Here is a 25579-nt window from a genome sequence, read left to right on the forward strand (position 1 = left end):
GGAGAGCTGATGGAAGCGGCTCAGCTATAGACTGCCGACCGCCTGATCTCTTCAAGCTGTTGGCCGATCTGATTCGCTTCCGCGCGTCACTGATAAAGCACAGAGAGCAAGGGTTCGCCTGTCAAGGTACATTACGTCTGGGTGCCATGGCGCCGAAAAGACAAGTCCTTCCAGTCACCAAGGCCAGGTACCCTGCCTCAGCCCCATTTCCCCCAATTGCATGCAGAGATACCTGCCTGCCTGCGGTCAATCCGTACCTTTAATGCCCGTTCATAAAATTTCCAGCCCCCCTTCCATCCGCGACCTCGAAGCTCGACCCGGTCACCCACGATTCCAACGGCCACCAAACAGCCTCGAGACCCGCGGTGCCCTCACTCCACCATCTACAATCCCTTCCTGCTCCCGGCTACAGCCCTTCGCAGTCCCGTGCCTCGCCGAATTTTTGCTGGAAACTCAGTCATTCCGCCGTTCGTTATCCGAAAATCTTCGCCCGTCATGTCTGATTATGACCACTTTGGGAGCTCCGAGGAGGAGAGTGCCGAGATCAAGAAGCTCCAGGCCGATGTGGTACGTGAACTGCGATACCAACTATGTCGCACCTGATTTCAAAACCAATTGAAAAAGATATTAATCAGATTACGCGCCCACAGGAAATCGATCCCGATAACTTCGAAACCTGGGAGAAGCTGGTTCGCGCCTGCGAGGGCCTTGAGGGTGGCCTGAACCGCAACTCCAGCCCCCAGGCCCTTGCTACTCTTCGAGATGCCTACGATCGCTTCCTCCTCAAATTCCCTCTGCTCTTTGGCTACTGGAAGAAGTACGCCGACCTTGAGTTCAACATTGCTGGACCCGAGTCAGCAGAGATGGTGAGTCGTTTTCGTGTCGCATCGCGTCGCATCGCATCGCATTGCATCCCTTGGCCCCCGGCCGCGACTGACGTTGCGCTTCTTTCTAGGTCTACGAGCGAGGATGCGCCAGCATCACCAATTCTGTCGACTTGTGGACCGACTACTGCTCCTTCAAAATGGAGACCACCCACGTCCCACACCTCGTCAGAGAGTAAGTAGTTGATGGTCGGCTTTCCTTCCCCCTTAACATCACCATCACCACAGCATGCCTCACCGGCCGCTCGGCGCATCGATCGAGCCATGCATGGACTCCATCCATTTGCCTTTCAAGTATCCGTCGGTGAGAAATGCCAACAGCAGCCCCATTGTTGGGATGCCCTCTCACGCTAGTAGTTACCAGGCTCTGCTGATTTCCACTTGACGATGTCTGATCCGTTGTCCGCTTCACGTCGCATTCACACCACCACCACCACATCGCTCTCATTGGAATGCCTTACTTTGGGCTTGGATTCGCTAGTTGATTTCACTTGATACCCCCTCCTGTATAGCACGCCTCCCATTCCCCTATTCATCCCCTGTTTCTGCGCCCTTGGCTGTGTACTGACCATTCGCTCCAGGCTCTTCGAACGCGGCGCAACCTGTGTCGGCCTTGATTTCCTCGCACACCCGTTCTGGGATAAGTACATAGAGTACGAGGAGCGACAGGAGGCCCAAGACAAAATCTTTGCCATTCTGTCTCGAGTCATCCACATTCCGATGCACCAGTATGCTCGTTACTTTGAACGATTCCGCCAGCTCTCCCACAGCCGCCCCGTCACAGAGCTGGTTCCGGCTGAGACGCTGCAGAGATTCCAGGCCGAGGTGGAGGCCGAGAGCGCCCAGTATGCCGGTGCGCAGCGAACGGAGCTCGAGGTTGAACGCGACGTCCGCACCAAAATTGACGCCATGTACTATGAGTACTTTACCCAGACGCAGTCTGAAACCAACAAGCGATGGACCTACGAATCCGAAATGAAGCGCCCTTACTTCCATGTTACCGAGCTTGAGAGCTCGCAGCTCACCAACTGGCGCAAGTACCTTGACTTTGAGGAGTCTGAAGGGAACACTACCCGCATCGTCTTTCTTTATGAGCGATGCTTGGTGACATGCGCTTTCTACGACGAATTCTGGTTCCGCTACGCCCGCTGGATGTCCGCACAAGAGGGCAAGGAGGAAGAAGTCAGAATCATCTATCTGAGAGCCGCCACCATGTTCGTACCCGTCAGTCGCCCCGGCATCAGGCTGCAATTTGCCTACTTTGAGGAAAGCTGTGGACGTATCGACATAGCTCGCGACATTCATGCATCCATCCTCATGAAATTGCCCGACTGCATTGAGGCCATCACCTCATGGGCTCACCTCCAGCGTCGACAGAGCGGACTGGACGCCGCGGTTGAGGTTTTCAAGGCGCAGATCGATTCGCCTCAAGTGGATATCTTCACCAAGGCAGCTCTAGTGACCGAGTGGGCCTTATTCTTATGGAGGGTCAAGGGCTCAGTGGAAGAAGCTCGCAACGTCTTCCTCAAGAACGTACAGTGGTACGCCGACAGCCGTGTCTTCTGGGACAAGTGGCTCGAGTTCGAGCTTCAACAGGCGACAAGCACGGAGTTGGAGGATCAGCACGGCGACCGCATCAAGCAAATCTTTGACGAACTCCGGAGCAAGAGCCGTTTGTCCGCTTCGACAAAGAAGGAGCTGTATCAGATTTACCTGTCATACCTGCAGCAGCGGGGCGGTAAGGACGCGATGAAGCAGTTCCTTGCCATTGACCGGGAGATCTTTGGGTACGTGAAGCCTCCCACCATTGTTTCATTCGAGCCGCAAGCTAACGATATCTGATAGGCCAGGGTCCATCTCACTGCTGGCCAAGGACAAGGTTGGAGGAAAAGAGAACGGAGCTGCTGTGGCTGAGTTGGACGAGGTAACAAGATACCGAGCCGAAGCCAGGTATTTGAGATACTACGAGCTCCAGGGCGAGCCAGACCTCGAGGGACAGGCCACAGCGCCATTCAACTAAGCGGACGTGACACCATCCATCGTGGTGTTTGTTTTAATGCTCCAGGAGTTTCCGGTCCCTTGGGTATTTTTACTACTCGATTTTCTTGTACTATATGAGTCGATTTGACGACAGATGATGTGCGGATGGCCGGCTTCGGGGAAATTGTATTGTATCCAGTGTTATTAAGGTGGTCTACATAGAGACCGGCGATGGCCCAAACGGATAGACCATGACTGTCGGGGGAAGAGAGGGTTCGCTGAAGGCGCCAACTAGGTCGATGTTGTAGCTCTTGAGCACTACGAAACGCACCATCACAGCAGAAATAATAGCTCATCAAATGAACATTGTTAAGACATGCAGCGCACTTGCTTTCGTGACTGATACGACCGCCGTTGACCAGCGACGGAGGGGTCTCGGTATCCACGTACTAAGGCATAATGATGCTGGTGGCCGGCAGCAGGTACCGGTAAGTTGCCGGCCTTTAGCTACGCTCAGCACCGCCGATGGAAACCGGTGGTCGCCGAAGTCCCATAACTAAGAATGGTAGGGATAAGGAACGTCGCTGGCCTCGAAGGTTCGGATTGAACGCACACCTTGGGCTGTACAAGGATTGTCAAAAGCAAAGGCTGGATGCATGTAATGTCACTGGTGAATGCATATGAAAGACGCGTTGAGGTACGCCTAGGAAATCGCAGTTTTGAAGCCCGGGTCTGTCCCGTGTCGCCGGCATCGGGCAAAAAGGATAAGTTGGAGGAACAGAGAATCCCTTGATCATGCAGGTGAAGAAGGGTTGATTACCAAGCACGAACAGGGGTATGCGAATTGATTTGGCACTTTACAGTAGTGACTAGTGAGTCTGCACAAGGAAGTTTTTGCCCATTTTAGATGGTGTCATGATGAAGAGGCTAAGGAAAGGGTTCAGATTTTCCGCCCTATCAGGGACGGGGCTGGGCTACGTTTCCCGAGGAAACGGTTCCAAGATGCGAGAGCACCGTTTTCTTTTTGTAACGGCGCCGTTGAGGAAAGAAAACAGAGGACTCGAAGGGGTCTTGAAGGGAAAAGTGGCTAATGAGCCCTGGGACACGTGCACCCCCGAGTGTTGTACAATTTTCCTCAAGTTCTATTATCTTGGCAGAAGAGAAGGATAGTAAAGTACGTAGTAGGCACCTCACTGGATGATATTATGAGTTCGGGTACGAATCCGTATGATGGCGTGAGGTTGGAGAGGGAGCATCCGAACCCGTGGGAAGTGGAGGGTGGGGGGCGTTACCGGAGGGGGTAGCCGGTGGGAATAGGTATGGCATCAACGGCATGCTTCTGGTCGTCATTGAAGGGTCTTTTCCGTTCTTTAAGGCTGGATAGTAAGCAAGAAGCCGAACAACCGAGAGCGAGAGAGCAAGCATTGCGTGCCGTGATGATATGCTGTAACCCAGTTTACCTAGTCCACGTGGTGTAAGCCCGGGATGAAGGTTTACGGCAGTACAATATGGCAGTCGTCGTTCCCAATTGAGCCTGAGCAAATCCCGAGAAACAACGTGGGTGAGGCGAGCATCTAGGTAGCTGACGAGTCAGCGTTGCTGTGAAGTCATAGAGCACGTTGGCCATGTTTCGAGTCGTAGGGAAATGAGTGCAAAAGTACATTGATGGCGTTCATGAGATATTGTTCTCAGAGTTCTCAGGTCCGCTGGGGAACGTGGCGGCGTCGTCTTCCCTTCCAGACTCCCCGAGCGGCGAGCCCCATCTTACAGTACCATGCGTCGCCGTCCTGGACCCGGGGCCGTTTTTGGGCCCTTGGGGATAGGTGGGCTTGGCTTTCTGAGTCAACGGATGCGATGGGGAAACTGGGTACGACGGGCAATTAATTACAAATACTGCAAGATGAAAGGACACACATGCGTGGTACAGTCAGCGGGGAACGTTCGGCCTGCTAGCCGAGGGATAACTGGGAACGATAGCTGTAGGTACTGTCGTTATTTTGGGAAGCGAGAGATATCAAAGATGTTGTAACATGAGTAAAAGACATTGATACTCGGTGTTTGGGTTTATTTTTTCTATGCTTATGAAATCCCTTCTCGGAGATTTTCGGTTAGGGAGTTCAGCCAATTACGTATGGGAAGTCAGAACGACATAGTAAGGCAAGGTAAGACTGAAGCAAAATAAGAACGGAAAAGGTTTAGAAGCCATGTGGCATGTGTCAGCGTAGACTGATATCATCCCGTGCGGCGTACCTTGGCTCAACAGCCTGTGTCATTTTGCAAGATGCGGCGGGCGGTATCGGGGACCGGTACGTTTCGAAAAGTCGATATCGGGCTTTGATTTGCTAGCGCAGCAACCACCACGCACACCTCTCCCACCGTTTTACGTTTTAATACCCGTAACCTACATGTGCCCGTGATAAATGCGGAAGAAAAAAGGGAAAAAAGAAAGGTCACAGATACGGACACCAAACAGCCGCACAAGCGGGCTCCACAACGGACGAAGGCCTAGCAAACGTAAATGGGAGCACAACACAAGACAGGCAGGCCTAACAAACTTGGAATATCCACATGCGTGAGGCGGTCCCACCGTCCGCCCACGTCCATCGATCCTTGCAAGCAGACCCCCGACGCAAGCCCATGGAAAGAAAAAGATGGATACCCGTAACACCCCGGTCGACGCTGGAGCTCCTGCTTCTGACCACTCACAAGTTCCCAATTTCTCATTTCACAGGTTCACGGGTGCCAGAGGTCCCCTCCCTCGGTTCTTGACCCCCCCTTCCCGATGGGCAATGGGCCGTGGAAACTGACTCTACCTCTTGTTAGTGTCAAAGGCAGGCTGGTGCCGGTGCAGGGTACATTGGTATTTCTCAAACGCCCCCGGGGCAACGAACATTCGAGATTTATATTCCAAGGGCCGCGCCGCCAGTCTCCTCTTTCACTTCGTTTTCCCCCTCCTTCGAAAGCTTCCTTCCCTTCTTCTAATTCCTGCAATTGTGTTGTTGATTTCCGCCGGAACTCCATAACCACCTCACCAAAGCTTCCACCAAGGTTAGTAGTATTCAAACTCCCGCCAGAGCTCTCTACATGCCCCCCTTTGCCGTCGAGCTCCTGCCCTGCCGCCTTATCTCATACCGAGATTACCCGATGCGCCTGTGTCTCTCAGCAGACACACATCACACACTCCCCCGAGAAACAACCTTCCCAATTAACCATTCCAACTCGCGCAGATGGCCGCTTCCACAAGACAGTTCGCCCGCGCGGCGCTGAGAACCTCCGCCAGAACCTCCTTCGCCGCCGCCGCCCCCCGCCAGGCCTTCCGCCAGCAGGGCCGCCGCCTCTACTCCTCCGAGCCCGCTAGCAAGTCCGGCAGCTCGACCTGGATCTGGCTCTCCGGCCTGGCCGTCGCCGGCGCCGGCGGCGCCTACCTCTTTACCAAGGAGGGCGGCGTCTCCGCCGGCTCCGTCCCCAAGGTCGTCAACCCTACAAAGGCCGACTACGAGAAGGTGTACAAGGTCATTGCCGACCGCCTCGAGGAGAAGGACGACTACGACGACGGCAGCTACGGCCCCGTCCTCGTTCGTCTCGCGTGGCACGCCAGCGGTACCTTTGACAAGGAGACTGGTACTGGCGGCAGCAACGGTGCTACCATGCGCTTCGCCCCCGAGTCTGACCACGGCGCCAACGCTGGCCTGAAGGCTGCCCGTGACTTCCTTCAGCCCGTCAAGGGTAAGTGGACCTTTTGCCTCTGAGTCAATCGCAATCGGAAGGACGATCTGGAAGCGAAGCGCAACGTCTTCTGCATTGGTTGCCAATGGAATGAACACTCGCTAACTTTCTCCCGCAGAGCAATTCCCCTGGATCACCTACTCCGACCTCTGGATCCTCGGCGGTGTTGCCGCCATCCAGGAGATGCAGGGTCCCGTCATCCCCTACCGCCCCGGCCGCAAGGACGGCGAGGCCGCCGCCTGCACCCCTGATGGCCGTCTCCCCGACGCCTCCCAGCGCGAGAAGCACCTCCGTGACATCTTCTACCGCATGGGCTTCAACGACCAGGAGATTGTCGCCCTCTCCGGCGCCCACGCTCTCGGCCGCTGCCACGTCGACCGCTCCGGCTTCGACGGTCCCTGGACTTTCTCCCCTACCGTCTTGACCAACGACTACTACAAGCTTCTCCTGAACGAGAAGTGGCAGTGGAAGAAGTGGGATGGTCCCGCTCAAGTAAGCCAACTTTCTTTCCTTCTTGGCCAGCCTGGCGCTCTCGCCGACTTGGCGGGGAATATGAAACACACAAAAAGGAGAGACGGATGTGCTAACGATTTTGACCGCCGCAGTACGAGGACAAGGGCACCAAGTCCCTGATGATGCTTCCCGCCGACTACGCCCTGATCCAGGACAAGGCCTTCAAGAAGCAGGTTGAGGTGTACGCCAAGGACAACGAGGCCTTCTTCAAGGACTTCTCCAACGTCATTGTCAAGCTGTTCGAGCTCGGTGTTCCCTTTGCCCAGGGTGCCGAGGAGCGCTGGACCTTCAAGCCCACTTGGCAGGACTAAAGCAGTCGCTGAATGTTGTTTTTGAGCGACCGACTAAAGGAAAGGAGTAAAAAAACAATATAGCAAAGAAGAGAGACAAAAAGAAGAAGAGGAGAGACTTAGATTTGGAGATGGGAAAGAGAGAGATATCCACACGGAATCGGCGTACCGAGAGGTAGAGAGGAGGAAAGAGTCTGTTCGAGAGAAAGTGGTGGCCACTTGATGTCCCCCTTCTCCTCGAACTTGGTTTTCGAGCGACTGACCAACTTACCTGTAGTCCACTCCTGGACTTGTTTTCATATTTTCGTTGTTTTCTGTCCATAGTTCCTGTACAACATCAACATGAACCTTTGAAAGACTAAAAACACACTTGTTACTGACGAACTGACGAGCTGTCGCCATACAGCGTGCACGAACAGAAGGTGACATGTAGTCGGAATAGAGATGAGATGAGATGAAAGGGGGGATGGGAACGAACTGTCGGTAGTCGGATCGTCTAGACACTAAATAAGGAAAATGAGAATCCCTGGCTTGATGTTCCCCTCTTCCCGTGCATTTTGACAAGTGTCACCACATCGAAACCTGACCCCGGATGGACGGGATGGACGGGAGCCATGCTCGTTTGCGCGTCATGCATGGCCGCGTGTGTGTGGTCTGGAACGAGCAGGTAACAGGTGTGTTCGGTCGGGGTTGGACCAATCCTGGTAGGTGACTTAGTACATCATCACCACCACCCAACCGGACGCCATGTGCATCCTAGCGGCCCTGCTACCCCGGATTAGGGGGAGGGAAAACATGGGGTATCTAACGGCGCGTTCCCCCGCATTCTGTGACCCATGCATGCGTCCTCGTTTCTATGCAGCTTCATGTTTCGGTGCTGGAATGGTAGGTACTTTCGGATGACGGTCCTTATTTCGTGATTGAGGTTAGCTCGTTTGGTGCTTGAACGAGTCTTGATCGAGGACACTCGTCTCATTCATCGCTCGTCTGGGAGCGATGCAGATGTCGAGTCTGCACTGAAGATAGCCCGCGACGGCGAGTGCGCTTCTCCTATAAGAGATTGCCGTGTATGAACCCCGGTCCATTGTTGCAGAAGGGAGGCCAAGCTCGAAACATGCCTGAAGATGCAAACATTCCGAAGCAGGCAGGTAGCTGTGCTCCAGGTCCTGGAAAGTTACTCCGAATCGTCGTTTTGCAAGTCCCGTACACGTAGCATCCCAACTCTGTGGACCTACTCACTCAGCCCGTTGAACTAGATTGGCAAGTATGGGCTCGTTTCCGACAGGCGCCCATCATTTTCGTATACGTCCTTGTAACTACCAATCAGGTGTTAGCCCTTTTAATTCTTTCTGATGTGGCCGGCGGTGGGAGGCATCGATGTCTGTGTAGTTATCTTGTGGTGTGTAATTCTGCAGCGAAGATCCAGATAGCTCGTGGGGGCCGGATTGATGGTTCTACTTTCAACATGAACAGAACATTTTGGTTTTACGGTATTCCCAGTTAGACCGTGATGTGTGGAGGCGGAGTGAAACTTGGGATAGGTATGAATGGGCCTGACGTTCCATGGTCCACGTTGTGATGCCGCAAAGATGAACGGCATTAACAGGCCGCGCGTGTCGCTCTTCGCCCTAGCTTCTTTCGGGCTTTCTCAAGCCTAGTGTCGCGAAGGATGTCTCCATCAGGCTAGGGATATTGGTGGTCCTAAGCATTAGATGAAGCGGAAAGGGGTGATAGCTGCTGTGATGGTTTGAGATGGAACGAGAAGTGTTTCTGTCGGGAGACGGACCAGCCCGGATGACTGGAAAGGATTGCGAAAACTATTTTGAATAGTGTCCTCGTAACTCTGGTCTGAGGTGCGAAGCCAGCCGAGCCCACATCTCTCGTAACACCGGAGAGATTCGGCGTGGGAAGAGACGGGGATGGATATAAGATGGAGAACATAATGTAACCAAGCGGCGGTTTACTCAGGGCGAATTACTCGAGGTGCCTGTGCAAGAGACCACATTGAAACAGAGGAAGCTGATCTCATTTTTACCCGCCATGATGAGGCTATTCGATAAAGAAATAAATACCTTCTGAATCACCGGGAGCTCCGTACTTCATTCAGAGTTCCCGCCCGGCGCAGCTAAAATGCCGACCACGGATTAGCTGCGCCGAAAATCGGCCCCACCATCCGGGGACCCACAAGAGCTATGCAATCGAAGACGCTGCATCTTCAAGTGACATCCACCTCAGTAAAAATTATTGCCATCCAGTCCTCAATCGACATCACCACCAACACATCAACATCACTCCGCACCGAAACCACCCGCGGCCCTCGATCACCGTCCGCATACGAATCGCATACGAACCCCCCTCGAGGGCTACAAACCGAATTGCGACGCCCGCACCCCTACACACAACGTCCACACAAGACAATGGCCTCCTGCCGGATCCCGGCCCTACGGCACCTAGTCACCACCTCCCAACGCGCTTTCCGCGCCTCAAACCAACGCCGCTGGGCCCAGGTCCACGACGCCCGCTTCCTCGCCACGACTCAACAACCCCGCGCCGTCGTCGAAAAGTACCGCGCCAAGCTCGAGAAGAAGGCCCAGCAGGAGGGCGTCTCCAACATTGACGAGCTCAAGGCCGCCTACGCCGACAAGATCCAGGAGCAGAAGAAGAAGGACGCCCTCTCCGTGCCTGGCCTCGAACACCTCCTCAACGACGAGCCCGCGCCCGCGGCGATACCGACGACGGCTACTACAACGAGCGAGACGGGAGAAGCCCAGACACAGACACAAGACAAGGCCCTGATTCCCGGGTCCTCCTCGGGCAACGGCGTCAAACCCCTCGACGAGATCCTCGACCTCCCCAAGGCGCGTGAGCTGCCAGACAAGGAACTCACAGCCATCTGGCGCCTCCGCCACGCCTCGGACCCGTCCTCCCTCTGCGCCGTCATCCCGGCAGCGACCTACGCGCAGATGGAATCCCTCGCCCGCCAGAACCCGCAATTCATCCTCCCCGTCCCGCACGAGTCTCAGGGCGCCGAGATTCACTTTTTGCAATGGGTATTCGACGCCGCCTCGCGCACCGCGACAGTCATGTTCACGCAGCTGGCCGAGTTCAAGGCGCGCGGCGAGTTCGCGCAGCCGCACACGACCATCACGCACCACACCGACCTCGCGGCCGAGAGGGGCCTCGTGCTGATGCAGGGAAAGTGCCTCGAGGACCGCGGGGTCAAGACGGCGCACGCGCAGTGGCTCGTGCTGTGTCTGCAGCGGTTCTACGGCGAGGCCGAGGGTAAGGAGAGGGCCGAGGAGAGGAGGAAGCTGTTGGAATGGTTCCGGTTGGGGGATGAGCGGTTTAGTGTTGAGAAGCTTATGGAGGAGGCGGAGCGGATCAGCTAAAGGTTTGAGGCTTTTTCTCTTGCACGGTGAAGAGGGGGAGGGTATGACTGGGACGACGTCAGGTGAGCAGGATAGACGGCGAGCCAGCGAAGAGAAGCATGGGGATCTTGTACAAATGTTCCGGCAGGATCATGTAAAATCACAAAAATTATATACCATATGCTATGTATACCACATCTTTACGTCAATTTGCGCAACAACTCTCCCTGTTAGGCCTATTGGGAACAAAATAATCCCTACAAATTCCGAGTATGCATTTCAAAGAAGTGTCGGTATCTCAACGGCCCTTCATTTTCTTTTTGCTTTCTGTCCTAAAGGGCTAGTACAATCCCTCATCATCACTAGCCGTTCCATCCTGAAATGTCGCAACGGCCTTGCCCTTCCCCTTTCCCTTGCCATTCGTAACAGTGCCATCATCTTCGGACCCGTACTCATCATCATCGCTATCTAGTGCCAGGGCCTTTCCCTTCCCCTTGGACGACGCGGCCGCAGTCGCCTTGCCCTTTCCCTTGGAACTAGCTCTCGAAACAATCGAGGACGCAGAAACAGCCCTGTTGCCCCCACCCGCCGCGGCGGCAGCGGGAGCTGGCCGTTGCTGTGGCTGCTGCTGCTGCTGCTGCTTGTCCGGCGACCCCTCAAAGCTAGCCCTCACACTCTCGTAGTGCGCAAGCTCGCCGGCACTAACACTCGGCACGAGCTCATTATGCGCATTCATAAAGTCCTCCTCGGTGACCATCACGGCAATGTCCTCTGGTGTGGCGTGGTGATCGAAAAAGTAGGCCGTCGAGATGGGTCCCTGCGGCCTCTCGGCGTTGATCTCGCGGATCTTTGCGTCGACAGCGGCGGCTTGCCGCGTGACGGCCTTGAGCATCGCGTCACTGCATAAGGCGTAGAAGTCGGCTCCAGTGTAGGTGAAGGGCAGGCGGTCCGCAACGGCTTGTAAAGACACTGCGGGGTGGAGGGTGAATCTAAGGGGGAAGTGTCAGTATACCACATTCGCAAAAGTGAGTGGAGCAAGGGCGAGAGATCTTACTTTCGGGTGAGAGCCTCGAGGATTGTCCGCTGCTTGTCATGAGTATCAGACACGCCGAGATAGAGCATCTTGTCAAAACGTCCTGGACGGAGGAGGGCGGCGTCGAGCAAATCAGGTCTGTTCGTGGCGCCAATGACGAAGACGCCGCCACTGGTATCGTCGCCTCCTGACATGCCGTCCAACTCAGCAAGGAGTTGCGAAACGATGCGATCCATTACACCACCGCTGTCTCCCTGGTTTCCACGCTTCGGCGCCACCGAATCCAACTCGTCAAAGAAGACGACGCAAGGGCGGGCATCTCTGGCACGCTGGAACACACGTCTGACGTTGGCTTCCGACTCACCAATGTACATGTTGAGTAGCTCGGGACCCTTGACACTGAAGAAGTTCAAGCTGTACTCCGTCGCAATAGCCTTCGCCAACAGGGTCTTTCCGGTACCGGGAGGTCCATAGAACAAGATACCCGACCTCTTCTTCATGCCCTTGGCGAAGAGTTCGGGTCTCTCGAGGGGCAGCTGAATGGTTTCCGTCACCGCGTCCTTAACATTGGTCAGACCACCGACGTCGTCCCATGTGACGTTTGGAATCTTGGGTGCGCCGATGGCGCCTGCAAAGTTCTTTCGCGCGGCCTCGACCGCGACTTCAAAGTCGCTCTTGGTGACGCAACGCGCCATCGGTCCACCAGCAACCTGAAGGTCTCGAACTGTCACGGTCTGGCCATTGGTATCTGTCTTTGAAGAAATCTGCTCAAGCCTCAGGCGCTGTGCGATAAGTGCCCGGTCAACCACGTCGACAAGGTCACCGGCTACCAGCGCCGCGGTCTTCAGGGCGATGCCATTGAGGTCAACTTCGGGGTCCAGGTTGATACCCCGGTCTTCGATAATGGCCCTCAAGATACCTTCACGTTCAGCTTCGTCGGGGGCTCCCATTTCGAGCTCGTGGCTGAACAGGCCGCGAACTCCATCAGGCACCTTATCAACATCGCTGGTTGTTGCAATCAAGACCCTTGTGTCCTGAAGAATCTCCTTCATTGTTGAAACCAGACGCTCAGCCGTCAAAGCCTCAACATGCCGGATCAGCAAGGCCGTGGTTCCTGGTCCGCAGCTCATTGCTCTCTCGGCTCTGGTTCGCAGGAGTCCCTCTGTCTTCACGTCACTGCCGCTAGTCCCAGCTTCACTGAGGATATCATAGGCGTCGATTGAGTACGTGTGCAGGCCAATATCCGAACAAGCGTCTGATGCGATAGTCGCTTTGCCAATGTTGCGGTGAGTGGCAGTCACCAGGATCGCAACAGGCGGCATCTTCAGGTGGACAGCCCTGGGGCTAGTAGCTGCTGCTAGCAACTCCCGCAGGCGCCGCCGGAGAGGCGAGATATAACGTTGATCTTGTTCGGGAAACGTCAGTGATGAAGCGCTCGGCGCCTTTGATGGCAATCTCTTCACTCCCAGGTAGTATGGCCAGGTATTGGACTTGGTTGCGGGGAGGCGATTCGTGGCGAACCCAGAGCCGTGCATCGCGACAGACGAACTATCGATGCATGCGACCCCTCCCCACAACTCCTCAGACTGATCATTGTCGGTATCAGACTTTGTGAACTGGATATGCCCGACCTTGAACCATGCCACTTGATCGTATCTCGACGACCCTTCTTTCGACAAGGCCATCACGTCGTCCACTTCCGATCCATTGCCTCCGCTGGGCTGCTCTTGGAGAGCTTTACCCAACTGTGTGTCGATGGGCACGGCGATGAGATCGCCAGTCCGTACAAGTCGAATCTTCTGGGCAAAGTACCGCTTAAGGCCACCCAGAACCGCCGACTGATAGGCTCGTTCCGCGGTCACGGGCGAGCGAACATGCTGTATCGTGATATCGCGTGCATAGGGGGGGCGCGAGGCGCTCGTGAATTTTGGAAGAGTCCCCTTTCCTTGGTACGTTCCTCGTTTGATGGGTGCTAGTCTGAGATACGAGGGCTCATCGAGGTTTGCCAACAAGATTGGAGAGATGTACGCTGCCGGACTACTTGGCTTCTGAAGTTGAGACTCGAAGAACGACAGCCTACGTTCGCCGTGCTTTGCGCTCGGTATGCGCGTTACTGGACGCTGAGTGTACCCCTCTGGCAGGCCGTATACTCGTACAGGCCTCCAATTGGACTCGGCAGGCTCGAGTGATGTGAAACTGCCGAGACCAAACGCACCGAAACCATTTGTGGGGGGTTCTTCGGCAGCCTCGACGCGGACCCAGTCTCCTGAAAAGCAGCCAATCTTGGATAACGAAGATATGTCTACAAAGATTCTAGCTTCATCATCGTCCTCCGGTGCCGGTTTGGGATGAAGAAGGTCCACGGGAATAGTACGAATCAGCCCCTGAGCCTTGAAAAGTCGACCTCGGGGCCGGTCCGGACGGGCCGTAGTTGCAGTGAAGTTGGAAAATACAGAGACGGGAGTGGCAATTCCATTGGTCTTCCGCCCTCTCCCAAGGGTCATCGGAGTACCTGGCTGCATTGTGGACACACCACTTGCCGCGGTGGTAGGCAGCGTTGGAGCCTGCAGAGAGATCATGTCGTCCATGGAATCATCGGAAAGGTCGTCATCCTGATCGATACCGGAGAGTTCCGACTCCTCTGTTTCGGTCACGGAGTCTATTTCCGTGTTCGCAGCATCGGTCTTGTACCGGTCTTCGGCAGCCGAGTAGAACTGGTCATTGGCCGTGTCGTCCTCCTCATCCTCAGGAACACCATTCAGTTTTCGGTTCGGGGGGATCGAAGGAGCGACCTGGCCGCGCTTTGTGTGTACTCGTCCTCGCATCAAGATGATTTTGGTGCTCTCGGATAAGATGCCCTGACTGACAGGCTCGCAGAGCATAATCTTGCCCGGGTTTGGGGGGATATGGGTGACCGGGTGCGGCGGGAGCGGCAAAGGGAAGAGGTCGCCGGAGTGCAAGACCTTCAGGCTCCCCAACGCGACACGCAAGGCCGAGATCAGGCGGCCTTCAGGAGCATCGGGGCCTGTGGGACCTTTGCCATTTCCATTGCTCGGGTGATCGCGATAAAAGGTGCCTTCGCCCTGCTCCAAGCGCCTCGTCAACTCGCTCTCCAGGCTCACATATACTGTATCGAGAGAGAGGGTGACGACGTCGAGTATCTGGATTTCGATACCGCTGCGGCTGTTGCTCGAGAGCTTCGATGGCGCGACTTGTTGGAGTATTGTGGCAAAGTTCTGCAGCGACAAGGACGAGGGCGAGAACTGGACGGTCGAGGGCTTGAGGGCCGAGGATTTGACGACAGGCACTACGGTCCAGGCGGTTTCGGTCGCGGTAGGGCTCGGTTCCCAAGGAGCGATGGCAACGTGATGTACATCTTCGGATCCGTCTTCGTGAGAGAGTGCTGCGCATCAATAGGGTCAGCAGTTTTACATGCGAGGCCAGTTGCGATGGGCGCATCCTTACCATCACGGAGGTGGGGGAAGAGGTCTGCGAACAGGTCCTCGGATACAATGCCCACGTCTCCCCTTACATCGTGGTCGTCGAGGATCAGCCTGGCTGATATGGCTGGCTTGTCTTGCCTACGTCTTCGCGCTCTCCTGTTTCTTCTCGCCTGAGAGGGCGGCGCGAGTTCCGAGGTTGTCATCCTGTTGTTCGAGAGGCGTTTATGTGTATGGCAATGGGTGTAGCGCAGTTCAGATGCACATCGCACAGAGGGAGGGACAGGAAGTTTTGAAAGCCCGTAGGGTACAGAAAAAGAGACAGAACCGCGGAAAGTTGAACAATCAATTGATGTTGGGGGTATCACCAGTAGTAGGTTTGCGAGGCCATATCATGGTCTCCGCGTTGACAAGCTACGGTTAAGCTATCCAATGGTCCCTGGACCGGGCTGTAGTCGGGGCCCGCCCATCCCCAGCTTCGGCTTGGGGAAGTCTGCCTCGGCATTGGCGTGTTGCCAGCTGCAGCCGGCTCACCTCCAACGGTTCCAACCTTCTGGGGTCTCCGCTGAGGGCAGCACAGTTGCACAGGCGCGCTCTTGGTCTCTCAAAGTCAGTCAAAAAACCCGTGTGGGGGAGATTGTCTGACTAAGCGTCCGGGGGTTGGGCGTCAACCCCGAATAACCTCCGATCGCGTGTCCGATAACGCTCCTACGACATCCAGAACAGTTTCTAGGTAGATGTTCAATACAAAGACCTCAATATCCGAATTCTGTGCTGAGCCTTACATGATCCAAGTTCGGGATTCTAAGCTACTCTAGTAAAGGGTAAAGCCGTGAGAACTTGAGATGACAACACGTTCGAGACTTGGGACTACATACTGGCCCCGAAAGATACCTACCTAGTAGGCAGCACAAGGAAATCCAGCCAGCGACGGAATGCCGATGTCTATCGCAGGAGACAAGCAAACAAGCAGGCATCAACAGCATGGCGAATCCCACGCTGCCATTCAGTTAGCAGCCGTTATGTGCATTGCTTGATTCGCGGCTTGAATCCGCACATGATGACGACGAAGAATCCATCCTCGGGAAGCAAGGTACCCAGGCGGACCGCCCTAACCCAGTCGATGGAGACAGCAGAGGCTCCAAAGTTCAGACTGCTCCGTTCAAAACACACACAGCGTCACAGCCTCACCTTGATAGAAACACAGCCAGGGTTTGCAGGGCAAGGTGGCCATCGCAGAACCTTGCTGTGATGTTCTCAACACCCTTCATGAAGAGAGATATCCACCTGCAAAAAGATTCAATGGTGTTTTTGTCGATATGTCCTGCCACACAAATTCAAGTACAGCCATATAGACAATATGATATGAGAATGGACTTGGGCGAGCACAAGGCATTGGCTGTGCTACTGCGGTCCTCATTGGCTAAGGCAGGCTCCCTTGGGATATGCTATTGGGCTCTATCCATCACAAGCACTCGCGCTCGTATTTCGGATGCTCAGGTGTGTTTAAGATTTTTCCATGATCGGATGTCATGAGCAAAGTTCATGGCAGGCGCGCGGAACTCGAAAGGTTACGACGATACCTTGAGTGAGGGAAAGGTGATTGGTAGACTAGTCGCCAGTTTTCAGCTCATCCCATTTGCTCGTGTCTAGTGAATCCATGGTATAGACAGAAACATTCAAGATCGGGTTCATCAGGCTCAATTGATGCTACGAGGGTCCGTAGATATCAATGATGCTTGTTTCGCAAGAGAAAAACAAGACAGGATCGTCACATGCTTTTTCGCCCAAGTAATTTCACAGCGTCTGAAGACTGTCACCCAATCATAGCACGGCCTTGAGCAAATGCTCCGAACAACGCACACAGCAATGACGCAAGCGGGGCTCCTCCCTGTCTAAGCCGCAGATGCAGACTGTAGTTGCACTCTCTCCCGTCTCTCAGCCCCGAGTCGCTCTCATCTTTCCCGTCCCTTCGGCTGGCTGGACGCTTCCGAGACCTCAAGGCTCAGCCGGCAGCGGCTGGTCGGCACCTCATTTCTCACTCTCCCGTCGTCTCTTGTTGTCTTTTTTGTGCTGCAGTCAAAGGAAATAACAGGGAAGGGAGGCCCGAGAGAGGCGCCAAACAGAGTTTCAAATGGCAGCGGCTGGGCCTCGTGGACTCCAAGGTCTCTGCTTCCGTCACCCGTGCTTCGAATGCGAGGCGCAAACTTCGTAAGGCATGGCCAATGTCACCCTGGAGCATGAGAATGAGCGCGATGGAATTCGATCTGGACCAACATCGACGTCAATCACACCACGATTCTTGCGGTGAGACCGACTGGTCAACAATCGAGAGTAATATTTTTTTTCTTAACGACTGCAACTTGCAAATTGCCCCTTATCTTTGTTGGTCTCTAGTTCGCCTCTCTCTCCCTTTTCATCCACCCGCCAACCCGTTCGTGCCGTTTTAGCTGCTTTCCAATTACCAGACGAGGACATTACTTTGAATATCCCTACCCGTACATCCCCAATTTACTCTCACGCCCCCCTACCCTCCCACCCTTCTTCGTCCCAGATCTACACTTTTGCTTCCCTGCCTTGGACAACCCTCGACACCATCTCCGTGATGCCTGTTCATGCCATCAGTGGCTGTGAAAATCACTTTTGACAAGCAGAATTCTCTCTCAATCAATATCTTGCCAACTTCATCTCATACCCTCATTCAGTCGCGCAAAGAAAGCGACCATCCTCTCCCTGTCCGCGCTCGAATCCTCTCAGAAACGAAATTGTATAATTGTTGCGTTCGTTGCCGATCATCCTTTTCCTTGCGCGACCGTCGCATACCATCTTGTAACCCCCAAACGCCATGGGCAACTTTTCCGAGTCCCCGGATCGCGGCCGAGACCGATTACACGACAATGGTATCGCACATACTGCTATCGAGTTCGCCCAGCAAGCCGAGAAATTGTCCCTGCAAAAAGGCGAAAGCAACAACAACGACTCCGAGGTTGCCGTCGAAGCCCGCTTCGTAACACCTCAAGATCCCGTCATAGTCACATCGGACGGCAAGAGACTACCGGGTGTACCACTTCAAGAGGCGCACAAGTTGAACATTCTCAAGGAAGAACTTCAAGATGGTTCAGCTGTGGCCAAGATCAAGGAGGGAAATGATACAGACGGAAAGATCGCAAACGCCGGTGTGATATCAGAGAAACGAGAGAGGATTGTTTCTCTACCGACCGATGCAAATGGGAAATCCATGCAGAAATCAGGGGAAGCGCCTCTTCGTCGCCAAACACCTCCTTCACATACTAACCCATTGTTTCCGCCTCTGCCTCTCTACGGGCCTCCGTCAATATTCCGCAATTTCCAATGCATGGTATTCCGTGTTTCGGCATTCTTCCTCAGTCTGGCTTTTCTCGGGGTCATTGTGCTGGGGGCACTCTTCACCAGCATCCCACCGCTGTGCAAAAGGATCTTGTATCGTCTGACACTGCAAAATCCCGACAAGAAGAGGCCCTTCCACGAAGAGGAGGCACGCAGAGCCAAGTGTCGCAAGGAGGAGAACAAGAAATGGAAGCGCAGCAAGACCAGCGATAGGCTAGGTAAAGTGAACGAGGCAGCTGATGAGTTTGTTCCGACTGAAGGAGGGCCCGACCCGATCGTCTGCGACGTGGGCTATTACGCTCGCCGTGTTGGCCTGGATGTCGAAGAAATCGAGGTGCAGACCGAGGACGGCTTCCTCATTGACCTCTGGCACGTATACGATCCCAAGGAATACACGAGGATGAGCGAAGACGATAGGTCCGACAGAGGCCCAGACATCTTCCAGTCTTCCAAGAAGAAGCTGAAGGACCCCAGCCAGAAGCGCAAGTTCCCGGTTCTACTCATCCACGGTCTATTACAAAGTTCCGGCGCATATTGCACAAACGACGAAAGTTCGCTTGCCTTCTACCTGTGCAAGTCTGGCTACGACGTCTGGCTGGGCAACAACCGATGCGGCTTCAAGCCAAAGCACACCTCGCTAAAGTACACCGACCCGAGGATGTGGTGCTGGAACATCCGACAGATGGGCGTCTTTGATCTACCGGCGCTCACATCACGCGTGCTCTATGAGACCGGCTTCGAAAAGATTGGGTTGATCTGCCACTCGCAGGGCACCACCCAGACACTGGTCGCACTCGCCAAGGAGCAGCGGCCAGACCTCGGCGAAAAGCTGACTGTCTTCTGCGCGCTCGCGCCGGCCGCCTACGCCGGTCCGCTGATTGGCAAGATGTATTTCAAGTTCATGAGAATCATCACTCCGGGCATGTTCAGGTTGATGTTTGGCATTCACGCCTTCATCCCCTTCATGATGCAGATGCACCAGCTGCTTCACCCAAAGGTTTATGGCTGGCTCGGTTACAAGGTCTTTTCTTTCCTCTTTGACTGGACGGACACGAGGTGGGACCGCGGTCTCAAGGATCGCATGTTCCAATTCGCACCCGTCTATGTCAGCGCGGAGTCGATGCGCTGGTGGCTGGGCAGAGAGTGCTTCGCGCGGCACAAGTGCATCCTCTCAACAAAAGAAGACGTCCGCGCCGAAGAGAAGGAGGACAATATCAACGGCCACGATATCAACAACACCAACGGCAATAGCAACACGCTCCGAGCTGACGATGCGGATGGCGTCATGTCGCAACGGACTGTGGACGACCACGTCCGCAGACCAAAGGGGTCCACAGCCTGGTACAACGAGCAAGTGCCCCCATTTGCTCTCTGGGTTGCGGGCAACGACGACCTCGTAGACGGCAAGAAGCTCCTCCGCCGCTTCGAACGCGGGCGCGAGCCTCACGTCAACGTTGTGCACAGCAAGGTCATACCCGAGTACGAGCACCTCGACGTCATCTGGGCCATGGACGCGCCGATACAGGTGTTCAAGGAGGTGCGCGAGGTGTTGTGGAAGACATGCGATGTCAGGGACGCGTGCCGGGTGCCGGTGGCGTGCGAGGAAGTTGAGCAGTGGGTGCAGCCGCCGCCAAGGAAGCCCGCTAACGGGGCCATGGAGGAGAGCCAATCTAGCAGTGACGAGACTGAATAGAGGTTGGGTTCGTATGAGAAGCGGCAGTGGTCTCTACTAAGCTATGCCATGTCTGTTTTGTGGGATACACTCTTGACTTATAGATACACAGATTTTGGCTATCTTTTGAGCGGCGAGTATCGCGAAGGAGTAAATGGTGTTGGCGCATTGGAATGCACAACTTGGAAATAGGGATATCAGACGCATAACCTATGAGTAATGGTAATGAAATGAGCTTTCGTAACGCGGGATCTGGATACCACTGCCACTGATTTTGGAAAGATGAGCACACAGATAACCACATCAAACAAAAGTGCAAGCCTTTGAACAAAAGCATATGTGTGCCTGATTCAACGAGGTGATATAGTGAACCGTTCCAGTCGAAGACGTCACAGTTTGAGATGAAAGTTGCAAAATTTCCCCTCAAAAACATCAAACCACCCAGCCTCGCCTGCAAACATCAACCAACATCATCCCATCCCGTGAGGCCAACTACTCTTGCACAACTATGCGTCTCCCACAGGCTTCCCATCGTTCTTGGGCTCTGCCGCTTTAGGTCTGGAAGCTAGTTCCGCCTCCTTCGCCTTCGACCCGCCAGCATCCTCCTTCTTCGCCTCAGCGGCCTTTGGCTTCGTCTCGGCTTCACTCTCATCCTCGTCTTCTTCACTGTCTTCGCTGCTGTCGTCGCTATCATCTTCATCTTCATCGTCGTCGTCTTCGTCATCATCCTCCGCAGGCGATGCCGTCTTGGCTTCCTTCGCAGGGGCCGAGGTCTTCTCTGTCGCCGCAACCTCCTTTGGCACAGCTGCCTTCTCCGCCACGGCGGGCTTGGCAGCGTCCTCAGCTTCCTCCTTTTCTGGCTCCTCTTTGATAGCCTCGGCCTTCTCGACCTCAGCAATCTTCTTCCTCTCCGATTCCTCCTCCGTGTTCGATTCCTCCTCCTTCTCCGGCTCCTCTTTAATGACCTGGGTCTTCTCAACCTCGGCAATCTTCTTCTTATCCGACTCTTCCTCGTCGGAGTTCTCCTGGCTAGGCTCCTCCTTGATAGCTTCGGCCTTCTCGACTGCGGCAATCTCTTCCTGCGACGCAGAAGCCACCTCAGCGCCCATGTGGACTGTCACGGGCTTATCGACATCGGAGGGCTTCCACCGGGCTGTTGTCGGCGACTGAAGTGTCTCGCGCAGAGCGTCTGGGTTGGTTGCCGTGGTGGTAGCGACACCCCAAGAGCCCGTAGTTGGCGATTGAAGGCCGAGGGGCTTGGCGCTCTGGGCCGACGAACCACTGCCAGTGCTTGCTACGGAGGGCTTTCGGGGCGTTTCTGGGGTTGCGGTCGTAGTTTCCGCAGCGGCTTCGGCTTCGGCCTTCTTTTCGGGCTCGACGGCGGTCGTTGTCGACGCGGACGCAGCTGCAGCTTCGCCCTCGGCTCTTTTGTCTGCGGCTGCCTGTACCTTTTCGCGCAAAGATTTCAGCCGTATTTCCTTAGCCCTCTTGGCTGCCTCGTCGGCGATGGACTGGTGGGACGCGGTAGAGGCACTCTCGATAGGTGACTTTGGCGTATTGACTATTTTGTCTTTGGCAGGCGCCGCGGTGCTTGTTGCCTCGTCCTTGGGTAAGGGAGGCGCAGGTGGTGGCGCAGGAGCGGATGAGGAAGACTCAGACGCAGAGGCAGCGGCAGCGGCTTTCGCTGCCAACGTGCCCTTTGGCACTTTTTTGATGATTTTCTTCTTGACGATTTCCTTGGGCTTATTGTTGATATCAGGAATGGTAAATTCGTCGTAGTAGATCTTAACATGTTGCTTAAGTTCGCCATATTCGTTCCATTCTTCGATCTCGACGATGTCCTGGTAGAAATCCTGGTGTCAGAAGATAGTTTCTCCTTACCAAGCCTTGCCTAGCACCGGGTAAAGGGGTGAGTCTTACGCCGAGGACGAGGCCTTCTTGTATGAGAGCTGGGAGCTTCCTGGGTCGACCCGAGGCATCTTTGCCGGCGCGGCGGCCCCAAAGCATGCGGGCCTTGTCATCGGTGGAGAGATCGATGGCTTTGAAGGGGACGCGGTTGGCGCGCAGGATGGTCTCGAGACGGGACGTGGCAGTCACGATGTGCATATTCCCAGCGGTCAAGGAAGTGAAGATCCACAGGGCCGGATCGGTAGAGAAGGTGGTTGCAGTTAACTGCGCCATTATGCTGGATTTGGTATGATTCGAGGCGGGTCGATTCGATGGGATGCAGGGAAGAGCTCCTATGACTGAGGAGAGGGGAGAAAAGGGACAGCTACTGGGAAGCTAAAAGGGGTCAGACTCGATCAGTAAAAGCTCAGGAAATATCGAGATGCAGATGGGAAGAATGGCGGCACAAGGGAAGGGAATATGCATGGTGGGGGAGCCTTGCATTACGTACCTTGTGACTGATTGTTCTTTGGGGTTCTCGATGACATGTAGCTAGCTGCGTTCCAGTGAGACGATGCGGTGCTGCATGATACGCCGGTAGCGGTTCAGCGGCTACTGGTGGGGGGTTCCACGCAGATGAAACTCGAAGGGTCGTGGCTGGAGACTGTTCCCTAGTGCTCTCATCTACAGCGGCTTGTGGCTCTGCCTTCGAGTCGAGAAGCTTACCTAAGGCATGCGGGGGCGGGGTAAGATACATAAGGTAGGTACCTTAGGTTAACTCCGTACGGATTACAGTCCAGCTTATAAGGTATGCTGGCTGTCTCTCAACTCTACGCCGTGAGGTTGAAGATCAAAGGAAGATGTTCAGGCTCATGTTCCCTACCTATCTTCCCCTCTTGCCTGACTGAACGCTTGATAACGCAGCTGCGCCCGATGAGTCGAGAATTTGCAAAGCGGCAGGAGTGAGGTGGCTTCCTAAATGAGCTGGCAAAACAAAGCTGCAAGATGAGGTGTTCAAAAGTGGAAAGCGTCACGCGATAAGCGCCGCCCACCAACTCGGTTCCTTCCTACCTTTGCTCTCTTTTGCCCACGACTCCAGTGCCATCGTCTTAACAACTCTTGAACAACTTCTTCCACATGTGTTCAGCATGCATTTTCGGCTTGACATCTCCAGGCAGCATCACTGCCGTGACAATTCTCCAACGCATCTACAGTGCCAGGAACTTTACCACTGCGACTTCATATTTTCCACACGGAAGATGCATACTCGGGACCCCAAGCCCCAAGAAGACTTCTTGATCTCAACGACGACACAAAGAAAAAAAAAAGTCAATAATCTTGGTTGTTGATGTTCCTCTTGTTACTGGCATGCCAAGAACAAGCTTTATAGGTTATCTATTGGCACCATATGACATAGCAGCCATCAGCAAGCTACGACCAAATGGGAAACAGCGCGATCTTGGAGTGCTTTGGGCGCTAAGGACGACATCAAACTGAGCACGACAACAAAGATGGTACCCAGCCAGTTTGCCGGTGATAGAACAGACACAATGGCAAACTCAATTTGACACCGTCTAAATGGCCTATGCGCAGTCACTTAGACGCCGATTTTGCCGTTGAATAGGTCGACGAAGTCATTCACACTTCATTGCAAACAACCCCAACAGGGAGCCCAAACAACCGCAACAAGGGCCTCCTTGCAGTGAGACGACTCCTCAATTAAACACTTCACGAGAGGTCACTGCCGCTATTGCAATCAACGTGAAGGCGGAAAACACAATCGCACGATGTGACGAGAAGGTCTAGAAGCGACAAGCAATTGTCTCAAAGTCCCGATTCAGCTTCGAAAAGTCGCCTTGGACACCTGGCGCTCTGGCATCATCAAACTTCCAACCTGTTTCCCCAAATATGAGTTCCTCCACGGGGCCCAAAAAAGTATTCGCATATTTAATTCTGGATCAGGCTGATGTGACGATACTCTGTGGCGCCGACGATCGCTGTCAGAATCCGTATTCGGAGGGGGCATTATACATCATCATCATCATCATCTTCTTCCTCTTCTCCTCCTTCTTCGCGGACCCTCACAAAGCCCACTTGTGAGCACCTTGGCCTCATCTCGCAAAAAAGAGAAGCTATCCACGACACCTACCGTCTACGCTTCTGAACCTGGTTGAGCCAGCTGGATAAGGAATTTCCTGGGCCCTTGCTTCAAAAATACTGGTACCTTCCAAAGCGTTGCACATCCATGATTCCCCCCTCTGAACGGGAAATGGCGGTGGGGCCTCCCCATGATTGAGATCATTTCTCGCGATGATTCGCAAGTGCTACGACAGGGAAGCACTCTGGAGACAGCTTATGGTTACTCAAGAGGACGTCGCCGGATTGGCTGGGCGCGGGCCAATCTGACCGATGTTTTTCTCCTAGGACCCCAGGCTCTGGATCACACCATGGAACCGCGCAATGACCGAACAAAGAATAGAGAAAGACCTGAATCTCAATCGGCCGAGCGACAATGGGACAATGCACATCGTCATTGCAGATGAAGACACCTTTGGTGGTGTGCCTGTTGTCAACTGCTCAAAACCACGCCAGCGCCTGCGCAAATGCTGTGCTTCTCCCTGCAGTCGCACGATCCCGAAATAAACCGGTCCAGCGCTAGATCTTTCGTCGACTCCTCTGAGCTGGCACATTTTCCATCGGTCAACGGATAACAAACGGCGTTGGCGCCGTGGCGGGAGCGCAGAGCAATGGCTTGATTCCCGAGGACAGTGGCGGCACCCGAGCGATTTTTACGGCGTCAAGTAACAGCTCTAAGTCCTCACACAAGACTCAGCATCATCTACGGTGTGGGGGAATGGAAAAGACGTGATGACGATGAAAATCCTGGTCTCGCTGGGCAATGATTGGCAAGCGCATTTCCCACGTCGCCCACGTTCCGGCGGAGAGGGATCCAACACCCAAGTCTGCTGCCTCGTCCCCGGTCGCCCCGTGCAGCAGGCCAGCAAAGGAAGAGAAACATGGCAACCAAACAACGCAACATCGACCAGATCTTGGCGTCAACGATGACCTGGAGATTCTGTGGCGGCTCTGACTGGTCCTGACTCTGCCATCTGCTCACAAGTTCGGATGAGTTGTTTTCCAATGCGCCAGGATACGCTGTTCCTGCATATTGCTAGCAGGGGTTCTGAAGGCGATCTGCCAGGGCTCTGCAGGCACGAACCAGTGGGAGCTGCAGGCTGAGAAGACCAAGAAAATCTAGAGCAAGGTCCCGTCAGCGAAGCCGCGAAGCGCAAGCTTGCGCCGTGCAGTGCCGGCCCACCGCCATGTCTGTGTAGCCAATCACCCGGGCCACCACCGACGACGGGATCCTGCATCCTGCGGACCCAATTTTGGACACGATCCCTTCCTGGGCTTTGGTGC

General features: G+C 54.6%; 6 protein-coding genes across 6 annotated transcripts; 4 read left to right on the plus strand and 2 right to left on the minus strand.

Annotated features, from left to right (window-relative positions):
• Window positions 1-495: 495 nt before the first annotated feature.
• BDZ83DRAFT_573886 (pre-mRNA-processing factor 39) lies at window positions 496-2904 on the plus strand (the record flags this gene model as incomplete). The annotated part of the gene is made up of 5 exons (XM_060504660.1): window positions 496-567; window positions 651-866; window positions 956-1059; window positions 1466-2671; window positions 2730-2904. 5 exons carry the CDS (start codon window positions 496-498, stop codon window positions 2902-2904), a joined length of 1773 nt encoding a protein of 590 aa, XP_060366746.1.
• A 3187-nt stretch (window positions 2905-6091) lies between these two features.
• BDZ83DRAFT_574057 (cytochrome c peroxidase) lies at window positions 6092-7414 on the plus strand (the record flags this gene model as incomplete). The annotated part of the gene is made up of 3 exons (XM_060504678.1): window positions 6092-6590; window positions 6709-7082; window positions 7196-7414. 3 exons carry the CDS (start codon window positions 6092-6094, stop codon window positions 7412-7414), a joined length of 1092 nt encoding a protein of 363 aa, XP_060366747.1.
• Window positions 7415-9643: 2229 nt separating this feature from the next.
• On the plus strand, window positions 9644-10982 carry BDZ83DRAFT_615187 (ATP11 protein). Its single transcript, XM_060507881.1, has one exon. It carries the CDS (start codon window positions 9811-9813, stop codon window positions 10780-10782), a length of 972 nt encoding a protein of 323 aa, XP_060366748.1. The 5' UTR covers window positions 9644-9810; the 3' UTR covers window positions 10783-10982.
• Window positions 10983-15667, minus strand: BDZ83DRAFT_615188 (peroxisomal biogenesis factor 6). The gene is made up of 3 exons (XM_060507882.1): window positions 15260-15667; window positions 11816-15197; window positions 10983-11750 (listed from the first exon to the last, which is right to left on the minus strand). The coding sequence occupies exons 1-3, from the start codon at window positions 15438-15440 to the stop codon at window positions 11102-11104; spliced, it is 4212 nt and encodes a 1403-aa protein (XP_060366749.1). The 5' UTR covers window positions 15441-15667; the 3' UTR covers window positions 10983-11101.
• Window positions 15668-17882: 2215 nt separating this feature from the next.
• BDZ83DRAFT_251004 (sterol esterase) lies at window positions 17883-20578 on the plus strand. The gene is made up of 2 exons (XM_060501925.1): window positions 17883-20300; window positions 20385-20578. Exon 1 carries the CDS (start codon window positions 18080-18082, stop codon window positions 20291-20293), a length of 2214 nt encoding a protein of 737 aa, XP_060366750.1. The 5' UTR covers window positions 17883-18079; the 3' UTR covers window positions 20294-20300; window positions 20385-20578.
• On the minus strand, window positions 20536-22987 carry BDZ83DRAFT_250993 (uncharacterized protein). Its single transcript, XM_060501924.1, has 3 exons — window positions 22671-22987; window positions 22193-22555; window positions 20536-22113 (listed from the first exon to the last, which is right to left on the minus strand). The coding sequence occupies exons 1-3, from the start codon at window positions 22914-22916 to the stop codon at window positions 20779-20781; spliced, it is 1944 nt and encodes a 647-aa protein (XP_060366751.1). The 5' UTR covers window positions 22917-22987; the 3' UTR covers window positions 20536-20778.
• Between the last annotated feature and the right edge of the window lie 2592 nt (window positions 22988-25579).

This window comes from Colletotrichum acutatum (genome assembly GCF_030867785.1).
Source record: "Colletotrichum acutatum strain CBS 112980 chromosome Unknown BDZ83scaffold_30, whole genome shotgun sequence".
Taxonomy (NCBI): domain Eukaryota; kingdom Fungi; phylum Ascomycota; class Sordariomycetes; order Glomerellales; family Glomerellaceae; genus Colletotrichum; species Colletotrichum acutatum.